Here is a 24810-nt window from a genome sequence, read left to right as displayed (position 1 = left end):
TTTAACCGAATTACATCTACTGCTCAATGTATTCTTGGTAATATTAGCGATTAGAGCAAAGCTAATGGAAGGCAAGCCTGAAATGATTAGCCTAAAATGCATAATGGCTAATGCTAATGTGGCATTTTTTGCATTGACAGGCGCCTTTTTTGAATGATTTACCAACGGCCGTGAACGTTTTGCGCGCTGCTTATCCGCAATTGAGCGCTTCGAGTTTTAACTGCCTGCTGCGCCTCTCGTTTTTGTAGTTGTGTGGAAAAGGCATGTTCCGTCTGTCGCGTCTGTTTCATTCTCAGATTAAATGAAAGCAGAGGCAGGGTTTCCGTTGAGGCGACAGCAGTGTTTGTGTTGTCAAGATGACTACTGAGACTTCTAAAAAGGGAGGAGAGGCTAGCGGTCGCTGTTTTGAGTTATCCAGAGCTGTACGACTCACAAATCTTGAATTTCACAATACTATTTAATATTAAATTATCCCAATATCAAAAGTAATACTCTCGCACAGTACCCAGCTGATTCATTCGTTGCCTCGCATACCACACTTTCTTTTTTTTTTGTCAACAAAAAAGGCGGTGTGGTGTGCCTCGTGTTTTTGAAATGTAAAAGCACATTCAGTGTGATCGACCCCTAAAAGCCAGAATTTGATTGGCTAAGATTTGATTTAGATGACGAAGTTAGCAATACACGTTTTCCAATGGTGTGTACTACCAATGCTGTCTCACTGCAATTCGTAACTTTTTTATTTAGTGGCTATTTCGCATTAATTCATACAGTCTCATTCGTACAATTTAGTACAATTGCTTATCCCCCAATGATGATTGGGTTTAGGGGTGGGGTATGGTGCCTCGCCTCCTTTTTACAAGTCGTACATTTCGAATTTTTAAAAATCAAATTTGTACGAATTAGCCATTTAACTGACAAAACGTAAAATACTTACGTCTCCTTGTAAGATCAGGCTGGTAATACAGAAGTTTTTTTTTTTTTTTCATGTCTCCTATTGTAAGAAAGTCTCTGATCTCCACCTAAAATTTATACCAGAAATAGAACAACATTGGGATACTAATTTCAACATTTTTGAATACTATTTAGAAAGAATATATGCAAATTGGGATGCAGCACATCTTTGGACATATATGGTCACAACCAAATGTTTGTTACAATTTCAGCTCAATAATTGGGTTTGTCTATATGTGTCTAAAACAACTCACCATTTATTAGATTGCTCAATGCAATTTAAGTAACTTCTGAGAAAAACCACCAGCCAAATACATAAAAGCCATGTACTACAAGTTACAAAAAAGCAACTCCAGCTTGTTGGTTGAGGTTGTTTAGACATTTTGAGAAAGGAAGTTGGCATATCCTATTTCGAAACTTATTGCCACACAGATATATAAAGAAAGTGTGACGTAACGACCTGCTAGAAGGTCAAGTTGAAGAGAAAAAAAGAAGTACACTGTAAATCATGCTGGCTACTAAATTTGGGAAAATATAACAAAGGAAAGCGTTGTGGTAAAAAAAAAAAATCTAATGGTTAAATTTGTCCATATCTTACTCAAATTTGCGGCAAGCATTTGTTTTGGGGTGTACAGTTGTAGCATGTGTGCCACACACAAAAAACTGTAGGCATTACTTTTAATGTTATTACATTTAATTTAAATTTATACTATTTATTAGCCACAGCCACTGGTTGGATGTTGACTTTTTGCTGTCCACTGTCAGTTTTTGAGGACAAAACAATAAAAATTAGGCACTTTTGACTCATTTTTGTTGTGTTTGGTTTGCTTCATGTCTTTAAAAATTACAGACCAAAGTTAATGTTTTAATACTTAGATATGTGTAATTTCTATATGTAATGTCTATACCTCAGAGTAACTGTATGTAAATGTTTTCAAAAAATATCTATATGCAGCATAATTTAAGTTAATAATGTATTTACAGTCAATAAACAAACATTACTATAATATATGTGAAACATTAAAACACTTGCCATGAACTTCTACTGTCTCTTAAGTTATGGTTATCTACATCTTGAACTAAACATAAAAATAGTTCTATATCCAATGATGTCTGATAGTGATGATGACACAATAACCAATAAGGATGTCCAAATATGGTCACACTTATTTTAAGTCCGTTTGTTGAATTTAAGTCTACATAAGTCTAATTTTATCTACATGCCAACTAATTCTCATTAGATTTTAAGCAGACTGTTAGGTTAATGTTAGTGTAAGTTGACATGTACAGTACTTGTAAAGTTTCTTATAGTCTTAGTTATAGTTAAATGCTGGTTGAAGGAGCAGTATCAAAAGATATTAAGCAGACAGTCTACTAATGCTCAAATGGACCATCAAAATAAAGTGTTACCCAAAATATTACTGAATCTTTACTTATTTAATGCAATTTTACTTGTCGGATGTATTTAGGCGGACAAATGGTTGATATTAATTATTATTTTCCTCAAAAGAAAATTACAGCACACTAAAGGGCTTAATAATTGCAATTAACTTCGACTATCCATTTATTTATTGTTATTTGAATCAAAATATTAGCAAAAATACATATATTACTGTAAATAATGTAAAATACAACATTTTAATGTAAATAATCGATTTTTTTGTCAAAGAAAATTACACTATTAAGTTGTTCAATATTAACTGCTAATAAATACTAGTCAAATAGTCAAGAACTATTAAAGTCACAGTCACACTAGAATTTGTGCTTGCAAAATTCTGTCGTACGGCACTGCGAAAAGGGGTGGAATAAAACAATACGATAAGATGCTGATAAACTTGATTGCTCCATAATTAAAATGTTTGCCCAGAGAGGTCAAGTTTTGAACTTTGATTGGTCTCACGTAATCACGTGATGCAATTTCGCAGGTCAGAGTTCATCAAGCTAGAACTCTCGATTGCAGTGAAATGCGAAACTCGTGACACAAGCTTGCGTTTCCAGTCTGCTGCAGTCACATGCATATAAATGGAAGTCTATGGAGCAAAAAGTGCAGTGTGACATCACTTAACTCTTCAAATATTATTGTCAAAATCCTAAAGCATACACAAAAAAGGTTATATCCAATATTGTCCAATTGCAATAACTACAAAATATTGTGTATCCATACTAAAATGTCTGTTATTACAAAGTTTTGGCATTCTAAAAAAACTTTAGGCTTACACAATAGTCTAGAAACTGCTTAAATGTTAATTAACCAACAAATCACTCATGTTTTAAATTAACGACAATAATTGGTTAAAAAAAAATTACCACAAACTAAGTAAGTACTTTTGCCTCTCTTTAGTATTAATTAATATCAATAGTATTCTATATATCCTAAATTAATGTTATTTAAATCTTAAACTGTTTGCAAACTGACTATGACACATTGTTCAATACCAAAGACTAAAAATAAGCAATAAGATGTTCATATATAAATGTATTATTATCTTCTTTTGTGGCCTATAAAGTGACTTTATCTTTGAAGGGTGTCCTCATTGTCCTTAAAGACAGTATAGCCATTGCTGATATTATTAAAAACACCAGTAAATATGATCTTCACAGCAACCGTCAAGTCATTTGTTTAAAATATCACAGAAATTATTCATTTCTTAACGCTTTAGCCGACAAGTCCCATGACTATTTAGTGAAACAATTACCTCTGAAACAGGAACAGATGAGTTTCAGTTCCCACAGGACGGGGAATTAAGAAAGAAAGACTTCATAACCTCCAGAGAAGTGTGCATTGCAGCGGCTGCCGAAAAGTCATGGGATCTTGCAACTCGCACATTTCTGCTGTTGCACGTCTAGGCTAAGTTCATGCCGCAAGCTTTCCTCTGTGAGACTTGCCATTTGGTGGAGATTTCACATTTGGAAGGGACTGTCCCGCTGGAGAAACTTGACCAAGGGCATATTGGTAATAAAGCAGAACTGTGACCAGACTTCTTTTTAGGGATTGAAGGCATTTCTTTTGAGGTTTCTCATGCAGAAAGCGAATGCCAAATTTAGCATGTATGTAATGGATTTCATGAGCTTTAAATATAGAGCTGGTCAGTCATGACGTCAATTTGTAGCCAATCTAAACTCTACTAATGGCAAATGTGTGTTGAGTGTTTTGTGTTTATCTATGTAGAATTTGCCTATTAGTCATGCATTTAGAAATAGCTAGCATAAAACTGTGAAGACGGCCAAAACTATGTTTAAAACAGTAGAAATTTGGCTATGAAAGGCTTTCAGAGATTAACATTTTAGTTACCTGGACCTCTTATAAATGGTGATTGATTGCTGTTAGCATATAGTAGCATGTTAGCATCTTATGTTTACAATGGTCATGGTGGTTTATGTGACTGATTTTTATCAAATATAACATGACACTGTTCATTCATTCATTTTGCTTCAGGCTAGTGATTTATCAGGGGTCACCACAGCGGAATGAACCGTCACCTCTAGCATATGTTTTATGCAGGGAATGACAGACTGCCCAAGAAAGGCTAAATCACGGACATGTCTAAAAATCTGCTGATTCTGTTTGAGGAAAAACTGGATAGCTGTACTATGCTAGATTTCGGAACAGAGTTAATAGCTAATAGCTAACATAATACTTGTTCAGAGCCAAAGTTAGATCAAAATAGCACTGCGAGGGGTTAAATAAACCACTACAAATGGGGCCTTTAGAAGTTTAACTGTTCTGGTAGCCAATTGGGAATGCTAGATTAAATTTTTTTTATTGTTTTCCAATTAGAATAGCAGGTTACAAGTCTGTTAGCATCAGTGGTTTTGTGTCTTGTTTGTGCTATAGCCTTGCAGAAAAAACAAAAAAACAAAACAGCACTTGCTGGTTTGGTAGGTTTTGAACCATGACTGCTGGTTCATTCTAGTTCTTTACTGGTCATGTGATGATCCAGAGCTGACCAGAACATGACCAGCAAGAACCTTTGGGGCTTAAGTCTGCACAAGTAATGCTAACCACAGAGAGAACTAAAATGCTAATTTGTATAAGGACAAACTGGATAGCTAAACTTTTGTTCTTAGGTTTTGGAATAGATCTAGAATAGCATGAAACTGCTGCTCAAAGATGACAGGACAGTGTAGTGTGGAGGTGAAAACTAGTTGAAACTTTGCCAGAAGACTTTCAGAGATTAGCTTTTCAGCTATAAAGTTTATGAACTGCTTTCACAATAAGTTAACGGTTTCGCGTTACCCTGTTAGCATCTTGTGTTTACAAAGCACACATTGGTTTTGTGACTAACTGATGCTGGAGAACATAAAGTGAAAGTTTGTTCAAATAAAGCTAATCACAATTCTGGTTAAGGACAAACTGTACAGCTGTACTTCTGTAAGGTTACTCCTAATCTTTAACTGTTTGCGCCCTCAGCGCCCACACACACACAAAAATCCACCATGTATGAAGGTTATTTTAGGTTCACCAAACAAGCTGCCTATTTCACATCAAATACATTGTTCTTGTTTTCATGTTAAGGTACTTTTGGAGTCCCCCTTGAGTACAGCACATGTGTCACTGCTGGGAAATACCTCGTGCGTAAAGCTTGTGGACTATCGTCTATTCAAACGGAAACTTGGCAACGATTTCTCTGCACACCACTTACAGAGCTCACAGATATTTACAGTCCGAACACCATAACAGACGATAAGTCTTTTAAAAACACTGGGTCTGACATCTGCAGAGCTGGACGATATAGATGGGCTCATAAAATGTACTTTGGGGGGAGACTTTGCTAGCAGAAACACTGCTCAATGCACCTGTCCATTTTGGGCTTTTTGTAGTGAAATAAAGTGGTTTTTTTTTATTTATTCCAGTCAAATGTAAAGAAAACATCAAAAATGCACTCATATGTTTTTATCATTTTGTGTCTGTGGATTTTAATTACGGCACATATTTTTAAAGGTCGATGTCTCAAAAAGACTTTCTCCAATTCAGCATCTTTACATGCACAAACTGCATAGTTTTAATATTATTCATATTCAGAAGTGTTTTATTTGAGGATTTGTTCATACATATTTGGCTACAACATTTTGTTCAACCACCTTTATATTTTTTTTAGACTGTTCACAGTATTTTCTGTAACACGGAATGATGAAAATCGAAAAAAAAAAAAAAAAAAAAATGGTCAAGACGATCTGCTGCAGTTCAAACCGAGCATCAGAATGGGGAAGAAAGGTGATTTAAGTGACTTTGAATGTGGCATGGTTGTTGGTGCCAGACAAGCTGATCTGAGTATTTCAGAAACTGCTGATTTACTGGAATTTTCACGCACAAACATCTCTAGGGTTTACAGAGAAAGGTCCAAAAAAAGAAAATATCCAGTGAGAAGCAGTTGTGGGGGTGCAAATGCCTTGTTGATGCCAGAGGTGAGAGGAGAATGACCAGATGATCCAGTTGATGATCCAGTTCCAGCTGATAGAAAGGCTACAGAAGCTCAAATAATTACTCTTGACAACCAAGGAATGCAGAAGAGCATCTCTGAACTCACAACATGTCCAGCCTTGAGGCGGATGGGCTACAGCAGCAGAAGATCACACCAGGTCCAAAATCTGATTAAATGTGGGATCTTTTAAAATGAGCTAGACCAGTTTATCACTTCAGTCTTGGTTTTACAGCAAGTGCTTCCTTAAATAGTAACACATTTAGTAACTATTTTTTAAATTAAAGTGAGTCAAGATTGTAATATTTAACTTTTAAAAGTAACTTTACTCAATACTGTTTTTTTTTCACCCTTCACTCAGTGTCTTTATATGTTGCAGAGCTGCACAGAAAGATCATTTGGATTTTCTCCCAAAACACTCGTCCTCTGATCAGATGAACTCCACTAAAACGAAACTGCCTGAGAAGTAGATAATCATCAGTACAATGACAAGATGACAAATAGGAAGTGGTAAAAAAAAGCTCTTTTTGTTGCAAAAGACAATTCATGAGAGAACGTTTCATGTGGATAATCAAAATCTGATTAAATGAGGGATCTTTTGAAAATGACCAAGACCAGTTTAGCACCTTAGTCTTGGTTCTACAGCAAGTGCATGAAAATGTCGACTTCATATCAATTGTTAATGCTCCGATGCCTATGCAAATCCAGCTGTTTTCCATACCCTCTTTAAATAAGGCCTTGATGCTAATCATGTACACAAATCTATATTTGCATCTCATTGCCTAAATGGATGGAAACATGCATAGTTGCAATGCCACACGGGTGACAGGAACAAAGCGTTCTGTTTGCGCTGTTCAGGGATGTGTTCGCTTTCCAGCAGCAGTAGCTCAAAACCTGTATTTCATGTTCAAATTATTACACACTTCAGCGTCATTACAACAGATGCATAATACATCATGTATCGAGAACAGTATACACTCCCAAACCCACCCATCAATATACACACATGTACACACACCCACACATACCCACCCACTCACCGCACAAGTGTGTATTAATTATTACTAAGTACAGCCTACTTATTCCCAGTATGTACAGTACAAAGAATCTACATATTAGATTTCACCTATTTTATCTTTCACTTATTTCAATTTATATCCATATATATTTTCATGGTAATCGAGTAAAGTGTTATAATATTTGTAATATTGATAGACTTTGTACATGGGTGATGCTGAATTATGATCATTGAATCATTATTTTATCCATATTTAGGAGTATTTGAAACTATTTAAATTAATTTGAATTTTTTTTTTAGATATAATTCTTATAATAATGAATATTTACATATATAGTTGAATAAATTATAAATATTATTAAATAAATATATATTTATAATAATATAATTATAATTATTATATGTAATATAATAATGTAATATAATAATATAATATTATATACATACATACATACATACATATATATATATATATATATATATATATATATCAGGCCAATAGCTAGTCTGGTGTAAGTTGTGGTTCTTTTTTCTCAAGATGTAGACCTTTTTGCAGTTATTAGCCTCATTTTCTATTTAATTATAAGGTTTAAATGCTGCATTATAGTGACATTTAAAGCACAATTTTTAGCTGAATTAGCTTGTCGGATGGTCATCATAACCACACTTTTTAATGTAAAAAATTATTAATACTTATTTTTTAATATACAAATTTATTCCATCATATCTGGGGCGCAGCTGTCCGCCTGACAATCTTTCGCTGATTTAATGGTGGGTGGGGATGGGGGGTGTTGTCGCTTACGAAAGTGAGGAGCGGGCAGAGGTTTGTTAGGTCCCCTAGTAATATCTGTGGAGGGCCCAAAACTGAGTGGATCCTTAGAATTATCTTAACTCCCCCCAGCGGCGCCCCACCATCATATATCATAAGAAAAAGCTAGGAATATCCATATCAAATCACGTGATCGCGGTTTCAGACTTGATCTGAACAGGATGTTACATCCCGATCAGGATATGTACAGCCATCTGCTAAAGTTTTAAATGAAAAACTGTAGTCTATTGTCATTTACTAGGCAAATAACAAACTAGCCAGAACATTCAACTTTTCTCTGTCAGAATTTGGGTATTACAATAATGAAAAATTAAAACAAAATAAAAATATATACTAATACTAATAATAATAATAATAATTAAAGAGCTTGATGATTTTTCTAGCCTCTCTTGTAAAAAAAAAAAAAAAGAATAACATTCATGAATAGCCAAATTAGTATTCAAATTAATTTGTTTTTGGTGCTTCACACTTTTTTCTTGGTCATTTTTGTTTGAAGAATAAGGTCCAAGATTTAGAATAAATGTTACTAGTAAAATGCTTCGTCTATTTAAAAACAATACAGCAGCGAAAGATGACTTCACTTTTATCCAACTGTATGTTTTCTTGCACAGCGGGATCTTGAACTTCAAAAAAAATTGTTAGCATTGGTTTAAAACTGATTAGCTAAAGTCTTAGCAAAGTGATTGCCAGCTAAGGATTCTGCTTGGTCATAAATACTTTTTTAATAAGTCATTTTTATAATTTATGATGATGCAGCAGACAAAATAGGACAAATGAGCTCATGTATGGGACAAATTATTGACCTTTGTAATGGAAGTGTGGGTCTTTTGAACTCCAAATGAACTATAAGTTTAACTTACAAATTTTTTAAAAAGTTACTTTGACTCGATGAAAAAGAGTTGTGGTAACTCATAAACTGATTATATTAAGCAGAATTTTAATTAAATGAGTTATGAATGAATAAATGATATTTTTGTATTAACTCTTATGCTACAAGGAATACCAAACCATTTGAGTAGCTATATGGGTGTCTGGCCTTAATTTAAGTTAATTGAACTAGGAGTGATTTGATAAATTAACTTAAAATGTTTAAGTTACTAATTATATTGGTGTATGTGACACAATAAGTTTACAGTATTCAAACCATTTTGTTTCAAAAATGTTTTGATTTCCTCAAACAGTTTGAGCTAACTATACTTATCGGGTTTTCCAGTACATATATACTGTAAAACACAACAGTCAACTTTATCAAACGAAATGAGTGTAGTTAACTCAAAATTTACTGAAAGTTAATTCTACTTAGTTAACTCAGTGTTAAAGGTAATAAGTCATTTAAATACCTCATTAAACTTAAATGGAGTAAGTTCACAGTACACATTTAGATTAGTAACTTAAATGGTTTGTAGCAATCGGTTTCCTCAAACAGTTTGAGTTGCCTTAACTTATTGGGTTTTACAGTACTCAGTTGGTTTGAGTTATCTTTATTTATTTGGTTTTACTGTGCTCAAATTGCTTCATTTACTCAAATGGATTAAGTTCACAGTACTCATTAGGATTAGTTTTTGAACTTAAATTGTTGCAATCAGTTTTCTTAAGTGGTTTAAATTACCTTAACTTTTTAGGTTTTACAGTGCATATTTACACACACACACACTATTATTATGTGTGTGTGATGCTAAATCATTTTGTCCATATTTTGGAGTTTTTATACTCTCAAAAGTTATTTGAAACTTTTTTATTAATTTGAAAAAATTGTTTAGATTAAATTTTTATAATGATGAATATTTAAATATGTTTTTTGTGCAATGATTGTGTGTACGTAATATTACGATCCAGAATGTTTAAATGCTGATATCATGAATATTTAAATAATAATAATATCTTAAAAACGTATAGAAGACATACATTTTAATTTCTTTATCCTAAAACTAGGCATATGTATAATGTATTATTAGAATTAATTTTTCATATGCAAATTAGTAAATGTGTGTATGTATATATAGACTTCTTCACTTTCTGTTATTTTATCTTCCAATTTCTCATGAGTGAATTGGCAGATATTATCAAAAGAAGGGCTTGTGTAAAACCTGATGATCAAGCAGCCGAGTGAGTTTTCTGAAGTGTTCTCAGATACTTGGAAGCAAGGAAACTTGATCTGTACACAGTTCAGATCAATCTAAATCTAAACCGAGAAATCTTGGACATTGGCTGTGCTTTTTAAAACATGACATTTGAGTTGCGTCACAAATTAGTCAAACATTCCGTTTTGTCATGCTATTTAGTTCCTGTTCATCTTTCTTAACGCATGAAGCTGTGCTGTCAACAGACACAAACACATCTCAAAGATGGCATAAAAAACAAAAACATGTTGATGTACAGTTATTTAGCCCTTTCAAGTCAAGGTTTTAACACCATGCTGTATATGCTTCTTAAAACAGCATTCAAGATTCCACACTTAGCTGATGATTGATAATAAAGGCACACTGTGCCAGGAGAGAGCCCTGAGCTCAGAAGATCCTTGAGGCTGGGGCTGCCTCCTGTTTCATTGGGAGAGAGGGAAGTCTGAGCTCAGGTACGTCTCGAGAGCTCCTCCAAATTCGTTCATCCGAATGAACCACCAACTAGACCAGCATATGGTTATTCATTGAATGCCCAGTACTAAAACACTCATATACTGTGCAAATTTGGTTAATTTAATTGTCCTGTATTAGTCTAGGAAAGAGGGGGAGGAGATGCCTAAGGTATGGAAATCTGGTTATTTATGTGCGCTTAGATTCATCTGATATGTTAATGCGGGACTAGCTGTGGTCAATCATAAGCACATGATCCTCTCGAAATTAGTTTTACTTTTAATGCCTTAAAGGGACAGTTCACCAAAAAATAAATAAAAAATTATTCTGTCATTATCAACTCACTTATTGTGTTTTTTTATTCATCTGTTAAACACAAAAGACGATATTTTGAAGAATGCTGCATGGAAGCCAGTACCCATTCACTTCCACAGTATTTTTTTTCCCTACTATAAAAGTAAATTTTATAGCAGTTTTCAACATACTTCAAAATATCTTCTTTTGTGTTCAACAGAAAACAAGAAACCCGCAATGGTTTGGAACCACTTGAGGGTGAGTAAATAGCGAATGCATTTTCATTTTTGGGTGAACTATCCCTCTTAAGAGTCTCAACTTAATGTTGACCTACTGTTCTTTTTACTTCAAACATTTTTTATTTCAGTACCATCCTGTAAATCTTAAAAAAAAAAAAAAAACTTCCACACACTCAAACAGTGAACATGTCAAGCACTACAAGCATTTTCTGCGGCTTGAAATACATCCAAAGTAATTAGGAGAGTGAGCTTTTTTTAGAAAAGGCTTCTATAAATAAAACACTCCTTCCTTGCCTTCCACAAATAGCCGCGTGAGGAATGCTGTTGGAGAACATACCGGTTTGTTTAGTGCTTTTGTTTAAGACGGATGTCGTGCTAAAGTCCTCAAGTGACAGAAGTGACTTCATTTACACTTATGCTCCTTCTTTCATTGCTTCTTTGATAATAAATCTTCAACTGGATATCGAAAAAGAGCAACACCTTTTCTTGTTGTGCTTTGCTTATATTTATCAAGTGTTTTAGCATCTATATAGAGCCAGATATATAGGTAAATCTATAATTACTAATATCTCTCTCACCATACATAAAGTAAATGGCTGATTGACTTGATTTTTGAAGCTTTCTAAATATGCTGGAGTATGCATTTAAGGCATTATTTCATAAAATATGAACTATAAAATCTTGTTTTATGGAATCTAAGAATTTTATTTTACAGTTTGTTCACGTTATTGTATGAATACGAAAAAATAAAAGTAAATAAGTATAAGAAAATACAGTATATTTATAAATCCAATGTAAAATCAGATATAAAATATTTTTATAACAGTTCAAAACTCATACTTATACATATTAGTTTTTTTTTTTTTACTCAAATGGTTTGTTGCAAACGGTTTGAGTTGCCTTAACTTATTGAGATTTACAGTACTCAGTTGTGTGGGTTCTTTATATTTATTGGGTTTTACTGTGCTCAAATTGCTTCATTTACTCAAATGTATTAAGTTCACAGTACTCAATAGGATCAGATTTAAATGGTTTGTTGCGATTGGTTTCTTCCAAGTTACCTTAACTTTTGGGGTTTTACAGTGTATAACTTGGTTTAAATTAGTTTGTTTTTGACATATTGGAGGCAAATGTTTTTACAGAAGAGATTTTGAGAATCTAATTTTGTCACTACAAACACAACACACATTTTTCACATTTTTGTATAAGATAAAATATAATCAGACAAATTGTATGAACAAACCCCCCAGTAAAAACCTTCTGAACACAGATATGAATTAAACTACGTAGTATGGTGTGTGTAAGTGATGCTGAAGGTGAGATTTATGACTAATACAAGAGAAGAAATAGCCTTTAGCTCAGGGGTCACTCAAATATTTGGTTGGTGCTCTTTGGGTAAGGGATTCATCCAAACAACAATAGGAATCAGTACAAGGCACTCGAAAAATGTGGAAAATTGAAAAAGCCTTTAATCACATGGCTAAATCTTAAAAAACCTAGGCGTTTCGGCAAGGTTCTGCCTTCATCAATGTAACAGGGATTTTTAATACTAAGATTTAGCCATGCGAATAAAGGCTTTTTAAATTTTCCACATTTTTCGAGAGCCTTTAACATATGTTTTGCAATTGAAATCTACACACACATATTAATAAAGTGTAATAAACATCACATTAAACTGAAAAAAAACAAAACAAAAATATCTCAAAACTTGCAGATGCGTGAAAAAGAAAGTGTTTTGCCTTTAGTTTCTCTCCTTCATGAAAGATTACTTGAGGGAAAAAAAAACCTGCAGTGCTTCTGCCAAGTCAGACTGTGATGCAAGGCGACCAATCAAACGCTCCTCCTGCTGACTAGGCTCCGCCCACATACAGAGCCCTTGAGTATAAAAAGAGCTCACAGAAGACAGAAGACATTTCAGCTCAATTTGATTGATAGCAATGGACAGATTGACCAAAATGAGAACTGCCAGTCCAGATTCAGGCAGGGAGCATTTGATCAACTATAGGAACTCTGAGGAGATGACGGAACAAAGCCAGATAAAGTAAGATGTGCTGTATGTTGCGTAGTATTTGGTTTGATGTTGATGTCAATATGCGTGTGGTTGCTGATGTTTGTTGATTGCTTTTAATAGAAAGAAAAGCTGGAGGCCGAGAATATTCTTCAGCACTTCACCTTTAAAGGAATCACAGAACACCACGCCACAGAAAAAATCACACTTGTGAGTTGATGGATTCCTTCATATTTTTGTATTTATATTTCATAATTTAGCAGACGCTTTCATCTGAATTAAGGCAATCTGTTTGCGTTTACATCAGAAGAAATGTGGAATGTATAAACAGATGGGATATGATAAATGATGAATGTAATAAGTGTAACATAATTTGCAGAAAATGTCCAAATAAAGTGTATGTGTGTCATTTTATTTTGATTTTAATCTCTGCGTTTATGTTCCCTCAGGCCAACTACTGAAGAAGTGAGTCAGTGGGCACAGTCTCTGGACAATCTACTAAGCAGCAAATGTAATTTTTTATTTATATTTTTATATATTAAATTAGTAGTTTAGTCATTATATTTAGCAGATTACATTATATTTTAAGCATACCTTTTAAAAAGTATTTTCATGAATTGTATGCATTCATGTAACATCTATCTATCTATCTATCTATCTATCTATCTATCTATCTATCTATCTATCTATCTATCTATCTATCTATCTATCTATCTATCTATCTATCTATCTATCTATCTATAAGTTAAAATTAAATTTTAAAATTAAAATTCATGAATTTAAATACTTGGGTCTGGAATTAGATTGCTAATCTAGTTGATTAATATTTTCTAAACATAATTTGTCCTTTTTTTCATTTCATACAAATGAAAAGAAAAGATCTAATCAAATTTCCTTCAGTAATATTTTATCAAATTTTATATTAAATGCAAACTAATCATTATTTTTAAGCAGTTAGTTCCATTACATTTACACTAAATTTTATTTAATAATTATAATTAGTACAAACCGATATATGTATTAATAATAAATATATGTATACATTATTATTATTATTATTATTATTATTGTAGCAATTAACTCTGTATTTTGTTCTTATTTCAGGTGGACTGAACTTTTTCCGTCTCTTCATAAAGTCTGAGCTCTGCGAGGAGAATCTTGACTTCTGGTTGGCCTGTGAGGAGTTCAGAAAGATCCGCTCGCGATCAAAACTCAAATCCAAGGCAAAATCAATATACAACGAATTCATCAAACCAGACTCTCCAAAAGAGGTGAGATTTTAAGTCCTGCTTAAAGATTTAAAGTTTTTTCTTCTTATTATTAATTAATTATTATTATTATTAATGTTAGTCTAATTTTAGTCTAATTTTAATGTTAGTCTAAAGCAAAGATCACACTAAATGCGAATTTAAGTAGATGTAGATTACATACAAAAAGTCAATGCAAATGTGCACATCGAGGCAAATTCTTTGGTCCTCATCAAATGTTTGCTTCTTTCAGATCAACCTGGACTATAACACGAAAGAGATGCTGCAGCAGAGCTTCCTCATCCCAACACCGTGTACTTTCAAAGTGGCACAACACCGAGTTTTATACCTGATGGAGCACAACTCCTACCCTCGCTTTCTGGAGTCAGAGCTTTACCAGAAGCTGTGCAGATTGGCAGAGGGAAAACAATAACGCTCGCTGTGTTTGAAAGAATGGCTGGTCCGTTTCAGAACATCTACTGTCTGCTTTATGATTGTATTTAAGTTCTGCATATTTATTTGCACAGACCTGTAAATAGTGATGCCGTAGAGATGAACATTGGGTATTTTTATTGAGCAGTCACATGAAAAAGCTGTAATTATTTTGGGATGTATATATTTTTTCTACAACTTTGCTTTTTAGAGTACTTTTGTATGAAATTTATCTTGTTGTTTTACACTATTTCTTTTTCTGGATGTCATGAGGTGGGCGTTTTTTTTTAAACACTTAAGTCACATGTATATATTATTTAAAATAAATGTGTGTGTATTTATATTTGAAATGTCATTTTTGTATATATTGTATGATGTTGTTTACATTTTGTCACAAAACACTAAATATGAAGATAATAAATTTGTATTAAAAGAAGTTTCATTTCTCCTATTTTTTTTTATGTTTTTGGATTTCTTTGGTTGTAATTATGATAAAAATGAAACCAAGATGAATTATATGAGAAAAATAAAACCGTAAAAATATAAACGTAAAAATTAAAGAGATAATATTTCCCATCTCACCCCTCTCCCCATTTTTGTCACTTGTTTCTATTATTTTTAGTTCAACAACTTATTTCAAACTACAGACAATAACTTGGATTTTATTGATTATTTAAAATACAATACTTTTTTTTATTCAAATCACAATGTAATCATACTTTAGCCCTGACAGTGAATGTTATTTAAATCATTTAGTAGTTATGTTTTCAAATTCACTAACCAAACATAAAATGTGCTGTCTTAAACAAATAAATAAAAAAAAATGATGTGCCCATCTTTGCACAAAAAAACAAGATGTTGCTGCTTATTCAAACTACTTATGTAAAATTATTTTAAACAAAACAATTCTTACGAGACCTACTATCAGATCTAATGGAAACTTCAATCCAATGCGACCCATTGCTTCTTCTCCTGCTGGACGATTCATCACTCTGCTTATCCATCAACCAAAAAAGAATTCTGTCAGCTGTTCTGAATGCTGCAAAAATGAAAATATGCCTGGATCCATCTGCTTAAGCTGATCTATTCTGTAGGCTCTATCTAGTGGACATTATTAATTTGAAATACACCACAACCAAAAAAAAAAATGAATGGTGCCAGTAAGAAAACTGTACAATTTTGGTTGAATACAAGAGAGACTGATTAGTTTAATCCTGATTTTGTACCTATTATTGCAGTGTTACACTGTAAAACCCAAAAAATTTATGTAACTCAAACTGTTTTGATTGTAACAAACCATTTAAGCCCAAAAACTAATCCTAATGAGTACTGTGAACTTAATCCATTTGAGTAAATGAAGCAATTTGAGCATAGTAAAACCTAAGAACTCAAACCAACTGAGTACTGTAAAACCCAATAATTTAAGGCAACTCAACCCGATTAAGGAAACCAACTTCTACAAACCAAATACTGTTTTTAGTTTATTTTGCTTTTAGGTTGGGTGGATCTCGGGCTTTGTTTAAAATAAAAAATATTCAACAACAAAAAACAAAAATAATAATAAAAAAAAATAAAAAAAATCTTAAGATTTTTTGAAGACAGCTAAATTGTTTTATGTTCCATTCACTTAATTGATTTGTGTTGGGAAAACCTGAAGAAATTGTGTAGAACCCTGCATTTTAGTGTACTTTAAGGGTGTCCAAACTCAGCTCCATCCCGTAATGATTTCATTAACTGAATGTTTTTTTTTTGGCATAATTCTCATGACAAACAAGTTCCAGCAGATGAAAACTAGACGAAAAAAAGGGATGATGACGAAAACTAAAATATAAATATACTGACATTTTTGTTGACTAATAAAAATGAGACGTGATTAAGCAATGTTTTTTGGAAAATATCCAACCAGAATTCATTTTGGTGTGTGATGCATGAAGCAGACACACACACACATACTTATGTTATAATTAAACAATAAAAATATGACTAAATATGACTAAAACTAAAATGGAATTTTAGTCAAAAGACTAAAACTAAATAAAAATTTGCTGTCAAAATGAACACTGGCTTCAACCCTAATCAAACACATCTGAACCAGCTAATGACGATCTTGCTAGATATACTAGCTTCCTAAAGCAAGTTGCAGATGAACTATGCAGGACACTGGCTCTCCATGACCAATTTTGGTCACACCTGGTGTACTTCAAACGAAAGCATATTAATGGGGTAGTTCACCCAAAAATGAAAATGTCCTATCCACAATCAAGTTACTCATAATCAAGTGGCTTTAAAAAACACAAAACAAGATATTCTGAAGGATGTTGGATAAAGTAGCCATTGACCTGGAGCTAAATATACTGTGGAAGTCAATGGCTGTTTTCAACAATCTTCCTCTGTGTTCAAGAGCCGAAAGAAACTGAAACAGGTTTGGAACCAGTTGAGAATGAGTAAATGATGACAGAAGTTTCATTTTTGGGTGAACCATTTCTTTAAGGTTAAAATGTAATTCCACAAGCGTAAATAATTACGAACGTCACCGCTGATTAGCTATTGTTCGACCCAAACATCCAAAAATGAATTGCTGAGTCACTTTTAACATTTATTTTAGTCACAAGATAACATTTAAATGTCTTTTATGTGAATGATCTGATCTGATCAGTGTCTCATGACCAGTTTTACCAGTTCAGTCTTACAAACTGGAAAAAAAACGGCTACATTTTTGACTCTGTCATCAATTATGGCACATTACTCAACCCTTCGAAACATTCATGCCTTGACGTCATTTTGTTATCATATCAACTGTAATGTCATCTTCCTGAAAAACCTGAGCTATGCATAATACAAGCCTCCATAGTCAATTTTAGGATTCTGACCTATTTGTTTTTATTTCCAGTTTGTTTTTGTTGAGTCAAATTTAAAGAAAACATGCAAAATGTAGTTTTGAGAGCTTGATTTAGTCACACTGTGTTTGTAGATTTTAATTACAATATATTCAAATGTCCCCTTTAGCATCGCACACACCTAACTGTTCAGTTTTTTTCATATCCAAGATTCATATTCAAGTTTTTACCGCTAGATTTTACCTGATTAAATACAACAATTACTTTATTTTTATTCAACATGGAGTTTATAAAGATTCTAAAAAGAAATCCAGAGACTCGTTTCTTTTCTTTTCGGTTTAGTCCCTTTATTAATAAGGGGTTGCCACAGTGGAATGAACCGCACAACTTGTCCAGTATATGTTCAACGCAGCGGATGCCCTTCCAGCCTCAACCCAACACTGGGAAATACCCATACACTCTTGCATTCACACTCATACACTACGGACAATTTAGCTTGTTCAATTCACCTGTGACGCACGTCTTTGGACTGTGGGGGAAACCAGAGCAGGCGGAGGAAACCCACGTGAACACGGGAAGAACATGCAAACTCCACACAGAAATACCAACTGATCCAGCTGGGGCTTGACCCAGCAACCTTCTTGCTGTCAGGCGATCGTGCTACCCACTGCGCCACCATGATGCCTGATTACATTCAATAATTTTTTTTGTGCTAGAAATGCAAGCTAATGCACATTTAGTAAACTAAAAAACACTAAAAACTAAAAAGTTTTTTCACCAACACACACACAAAAATAAAAACACTGGGTCAAATATAACCCAACAGTTGAGTTAAAGATATTTGACATTTATTTATAAACTAAAAATGTAAATATGTCACGGTGGCACAGTGGGTAGCATGATCGCTTCGCAGCAAGAAGGTCGCTGGGTCGAGCCTAGGTTGGGTCAGTTGGCTTTTTTTATGTGGAGTTTGCATGTTCCCCCCATGTTCCTGTGGTTTCCTTTGGTTGCTCTGGTTTACCCCACAGACCAAAGACATGCGCTACAGGAGAACTGGGTGAGCTAAAATGTTGTAAAACATGTGCTAGATAAGTTGGCGGTTCATTCTGCTGTGGCGACCTTAGATTAATAAAGGGACCATGCTGAAATGAAAATGAATGATTGAATAAACCAATGTTTACAAAGAATTCCCAAAAGTCCTCTCTGTAAAACCTTTGACTAAAAAGAAACGGAATTAGAATTAGTTTTAACATATTATGCTCCAATGATCTTTTTTTGAGTGTTAAAATGTATGCAAATTAGTGGATATCTAAATAAATAATGCATCTTTTGCATATTTCAACTTAACGCTTTAGAAAACTTTGAAAATGTTTGCTATTCTACACGTAACCGATCTGCAATTTTGCATTATTTTAAGAGTTTACACTTAGATAATGCTTGACTATTTTAGCAGGTTTAGCATGCTGTCCCGGGAGAGAACCCTGAGCTTGGAGATAGATGGGCCCAAGGCTTCAGCATGCTCAATAAGCATTAGGAGGGATACGAGATCAGGTAGTTCTCAATAACTTCCCAAGAATAGACCGCCAACTGCGGTCAACAGTTTTTTTTTTTTTCTTACGTAGTAAATGCTTGTGACTTTAACTTTTGTTACATTTTTTGAGAGAACAAGATGGAACTGACACAGAGAGAACATGCAAACTCCGCACAAAGAGTGTCGACTGGCTCAGCGTTTGAACCAACGACCCCCTTGCTATAGGGCAACAGTGCTAGCCACTGAGCCTTTGTGTCACCCGAACTTATAATTGAGGATGAGGGAGAAGGGATGGATTGGGTTGGGGGGTGGGGGTGGTGGGGTTGTTTGGGGTTCAAAACGAAGATGAGGAATGAAGTTTATGCTGGATATTTATAATAAATTTAGAATGATCTGATTGGCTAGTTAGCGATTAGTGATAGGGCTCAGCTGTAGTCAATCCTATTATGTGCTCCTCTCGAAAATAGTTTGTAAAAACTTCATTACAGTTTTAACTGATTATTGCATCTGACTACTGTGATTTTATTATGCAAGTTTGTTATTCTGTTTTTGCTTGTATCCTTATTTTGTATATACTTGTAGCACTTTGAGTTTAAGAAAAGTGCATTTTAAATAAAATGTATTATTATTATTAATTAACTGAGAACGTAAGATGATAACTACTAGTTTATTATTTTCCCCCTGTCGACCAGCAGTGTCTTTCCTTAAAGACAAACATTTAAAGCAAATATCAGGACGTTCTGCACTGAGCCTGTTTGTTTTGCTGAAGCTGTTTTTGTGGACATGGTGATGGATTTACCTTCATTTATTCCTGTAGATGATGATGATCTCACTTCGTTTCGACACTGAACAGACGCAAACACACGTCTGCTGTGAACCAGACACTGCTGGCTTTACTCATCTTCATTTCGGCTGCAGACACACAAGATGTATGGGACACTTATGGCACACTTGGAACTGTATGGATAGAAGAGCACGTGGCACTTATTTTAGAGCAGTATGTTTTTCTTACAAGTAAAACGATGATGATGATGAACTTTATCTGTGGTGACTTCATAAAACTGATTCAAATCTTACTGGGAACAAATGAGAAATGAAAGGTGCAGTAGGTGATGGTCTTCAGAAGCATTTTTTTTGTGCTGGTTTAAAGTCTCTTCACAGTCTAATAGTAATGATAAAGTAAATGTAAATGTATTTATATGTATTTTTATATTTTGGGTAAGACATAAAACTAAAAAATGTTCATCCAATTAAATAGAGTCGGACAGACATCTCTCATAATTCTGATAAGTAGCCCAATCTGTCTGTCAGCAAATGCAGATTTGAACAACTGCGCAGCCGTTTGTGCGCAGCTCCGCTGACCACCGCGCTTTCACGAGAAACCTGCTGAATAGGGAGGTAACGGTATTGTAAATACCGTCATACCGCAATATTAAATTTTTTCGATATTACCGAAGTCGCATGACTCGGTAAAACTATAGGTCTTCTGAGAAAATTTGCTCAGGCGAATGAAGCGAACGGGAGGTAGCTGAAACTTCATTTCCCATCAGCCCCGGCGTGGCCATAATCCTTTGCGGTCTGTTGTCGCTACAGATTCAGTAATGCGGAAATGGAGTGTGCTGCTAGTAGCGGAGATGAAAAAAAGATGGAAATGATCGAACCTAAAGCGGGTGTTGTCGCCGCGCGCGTGCTAAATAGCGGTGCTGTCGCGCGCGTTCTGATCAGCTGTGTTGTGGCGCGTGTATTGTAAAGCGCCGAGGGGGGGGTTGAGCGCGCATACTCAAGAGAGGTGTTATCGCGCGCCTACTGAAGGGCTGGACTGGACGGAGGTTGTGTCGCGTCGCGGGGGCACTTTTGATCGTTTTGGAAGGGCATTTTCTATCCAAGACTAAAAAGGGCATGTGCACTGCACAGGTTAAGCCCTATGTGTGCACGTGCCTGCAAGTTGGGGAATACGACTAATAACAGTCATGGGGACTGCAGAAACACAGCACACTGTTCAGATTGATGCAGATATTGACTTTTACAGTAAAGAGACCTCTATCTCACTCATGGCTTGTCCTCTCAAGTGGGGGAAAGACAATGCACAACGTCACCCACTGCTGTCAACATGGGCCAAGTCATATCTCTCTTGTCCCAGAATCCTCAGTCCCAAATGAGAGGGGTTTTTTCTGTTGCAGGGGACATTGTAAATACCCAGAGATACCAGCTTTTACCAGATTATAGTTATATGATCATTTTCCTTTAAACCCATCTCTATCTAAGTGAGTGAGTGATTAAATGTTAAATGTGATGAGTTTTTAACAATACTAAATTGAAACTTAATTTTTTTTACATGGTTTAATAATTTTTTGTTATTAAAATTGAAGTTCCTGTTTCAAAGCTTACAGATAGATGGCTAATTTGTATGTCATTGACACTTTTGGCACTTTTTTGGAGTATTTTCAAAAGTTTTTTTTTTCCTGTAAATGATTCAATAAATACCGTACCGTGACATTCATACCGAGGTATTACCGTACCGTGAAATTCTGATACCGTTACATCCCTACTGCTGAATCAAAACTTTTTAAAAACCTGAATCAATATTGGAGTTACTTTTGCACGCTGGAGAAAGGATGACACAATGTCTGAAGGATTTTTCTTAGACAGGTAATTTTCTGTTTTAAAACTATTTTAGCTTCACGCAAAGCTAATGTAACGTTAGATGCTGTTGTTACAAACGGGTTATATCTTCAGAGAAGTGTTGTTCAGCCACTAAAATCTTCCGATGAAAGATTGATAAGACTATTTCATAAGGGATCTTTTACAGCATTGATAATGTAGATTTTAATTACTTTAATAACAAAACACAAGTAAATACCGCTAATCCGCCTAGTCTCTCCCTATATTGTTTACTATGCAGCTCTAATATTCACTCTGAAATAGAATGTCAGTTTGGCTTGCGCGCCGCCGGACAACCACTAGTGACTTTTAAAACATGAGAGAGGGTTCTTTTGCCATGCTCGTGTTTAAGGAAGCTTGGCTCTAGACGGCAGGGGAGGGACTGTGATTCAGAGATTTATGCTAAGCTGTTAGCATTGTGGAAGATCACCAACTGCACCTTTAAAAGATAAAAGAAAACTAATGAATCACAGAAGAAAAATTTTTCTAATTTTTTCGACCGCAATTGCTTGCAGATTGGTTTGACCCTTGGTTTGATATTTTATTAGCTAATTTCCCCAAAATAAATTTGTAATTATTTTTATTGTCAAAATATTTACTCCTATATACAAATTCAGCATGATAGCATAAAGCTGTGGTATCACACTAGACCTTTCTCCCCATAGACTTCCATTCATATGCACGCGAATGCGTTAGATCGAAAACGCAAGATCATGTGGCAGGTTTCGCAACTCACTGCATTGGAAATTTCAAGCTTGGTAAACTTTGACCTGCGAAATCACATCACTTGACTGTGTGACACCAATCAAGGATCAAAACATGACAGAAATTTTAAATATGGACCAATCGCTTGCCTTTTTAAACGTCTAATCATCTTGTTTAATCCCGCCCCTTTTCGCAGTTCCATACTACAGAATTTCACATGCTCAAACTCTAGTGTGACCGCAGCTTAAGGATATACTTACTGGCCACTTTATTAGGTACACCTATCCAACTGCTCATTAACACTAATTTCTAATCAGCCAATCACATGGCAGCAACTCAGTTTAATTAGGAATGTACAAGACGATCTGCTGCAGTTCAAACAGAGCATCAGAATGGGCAAGAAAGGTCATTTAAGTGACTTTGAACGTGGCATGGTTAGTGCCAGACATGCTGGCAGCAGTATTTCAGAAACTGCTAATCTACTGGGATTTTCACGCACAACCATCTCTAGGGTTTATAGAGAATGGCTAGAAAAAGAGAAAATATCCAGTGAGTGGCAGTTCTGTGAGCGCAAATGCCTTGTTGATGCCAGAGGTCAGAGGGGAATGGCCAGACTGGTTCAAGCTGGGCCAATTAGTACCAATTGCGCACTGTGTCAGCGCCACAGCCTACTTAAGTATTGTTGCTGGCGATGTCCATCGCTTTAAACCCACAGTGTACCCATCTTCTAATGGCTACTTCCAGCAGGATAACGCGCCATGTTATAAAGTGTGAATCATCTCAGACTGGTTTCTTGAACATGACAATGCAGTCACTGTCCTCAAATGGCCTCCACAGTCACCAGACATCAATCCAATAGAGCAGCTTTGGGATGTGGCGGAACGGGAGATTCACATCATGGATGTGCAGCCAACAAATCTGCAGCAACGGCATAATGGTATCAGGTCAATATGGACTAAAATCTATGAGGAATTTTCCAGTAACTTGTTGAATCTATGCAATGAAAAATTAAGGCAGTTCTGAAAGCAAATGAGGGTCTAACCTGGTATAAAAGTGCGGTGTACCTAATAAAGTGACCGGTGAGTGTTTACATTTAAAAGTTTAAAATGTAAACAAATACATAACTTTGACTATGCCTTTTGTTAAACATTTGTTGAAAAATACTTTGTGAGGTTTAATAATAATAATAATAATAATATACTAATAAGTGCATTATGTAAGTAGAGTAAATACTGCTAACCGCCTAATGCACTTCATTGAACTTTATGTAAATATACATTTTTTTCAGAGTGACATAACTATCCAAAAGCATATTTAAAGCATTCGTTTTCTTTAACTCTTTTTAATAACTTTTTAATAACGTTTTAATAACTTTGCAGTTATTCCCTCATCTTATGTAATAGTAACAAATACCTGGAATATTTCATGAACTGAACCGAAAACATGCACACACATTTGTAGGCAAATGCACACCCTGCTGAAAAATCCAGCTTAAACCAGCCTAGGCTGGTTGGCTGGTTTTAGCTGGTCAACCAGGCTGGTTTTAGAGGGGTTTTGGCCACTTCCAGGCTGGTTTCCAGCCATTTCCAGCCTGGTCTTAGCTGGTTAGGCTGGGAGATGACCAGCTAAAACCAGCTTGACCAGCCTAGCAGGCTGGGAGCCCAGTCAAAACCAGCTATGACCAGCTTAAACCAGGCTGGTCAAGCTGGTTTTAGCTGGATTTAGCTGGTCATTTTCCAGCCTGACCAGCTAAGACCAGGCTGGAAATGGCTGGAAACCAGCCTGGAAGTGGCCAAAACCCCTCTAAAACCAGCCTGGTCGACCAGCTAAAACCAGCCAACCAGCCTAAGCTGGTTTAAGCTGGATTTTTTAGCAGGGCACATTAACACAGTTTTTGGCAAGTTACATTTTTCACATGATCGAGACTAACCGGATCGCGCTGTACACTTTTATAAGCATGCGTGCGTCACAAAGCTAATGCAACTCTGCATATTTTACATTATAGCAATAGTGTGACGGTAACAACACGATGATAGTATGTTCTCTTTCCTGAAAAGGATAAACTATA

The 24810-nt window shown here is 34.9% G+C and overlaps 1 protein-coding gene across 1 annotated transcript; it reads left to right on the top strand.

Moving 5' to 3' along the window:
- The first annotated feature begins 13230 nt into the window (after window positions 1-13230).
- On the top strand, window positions 13231-15444 carry rgs2 (regulator of G protein signaling 2). Its single transcript, NM_001002662.2, is given in 5 exon segments — window positions 13231-13362; window positions 13453-13539; window positions 13779-13840; window positions 14434-14600; window positions 14830-15444. Coding segments are annotated over 5 exon segments (600 nt in total). The 5' UTR covers window positions 13231-13258; the 3' UTR covers window positions 15010-15444.
- The last annotated feature ends 9366 nt before the right edge of the window (window positions 15445-24810 follow it).

Source organism: Danio rerio, chromosome 22 (genome assembly GCF_049306965.1).
Source record: "Danio rerio strain Tuebingen ecotype United States chromosome 22, GRCz12tu, whole genome shotgun sequence".
NCBI classification, from domain to species: Eukaryota; Metazoa; Chordata; class Actinopteri; order Cypriniformes; family Danionidae; genus Danio; species Danio rerio.
This window is presented reverse-complemented; position numbering and strand designations above follow the sequence as displayed.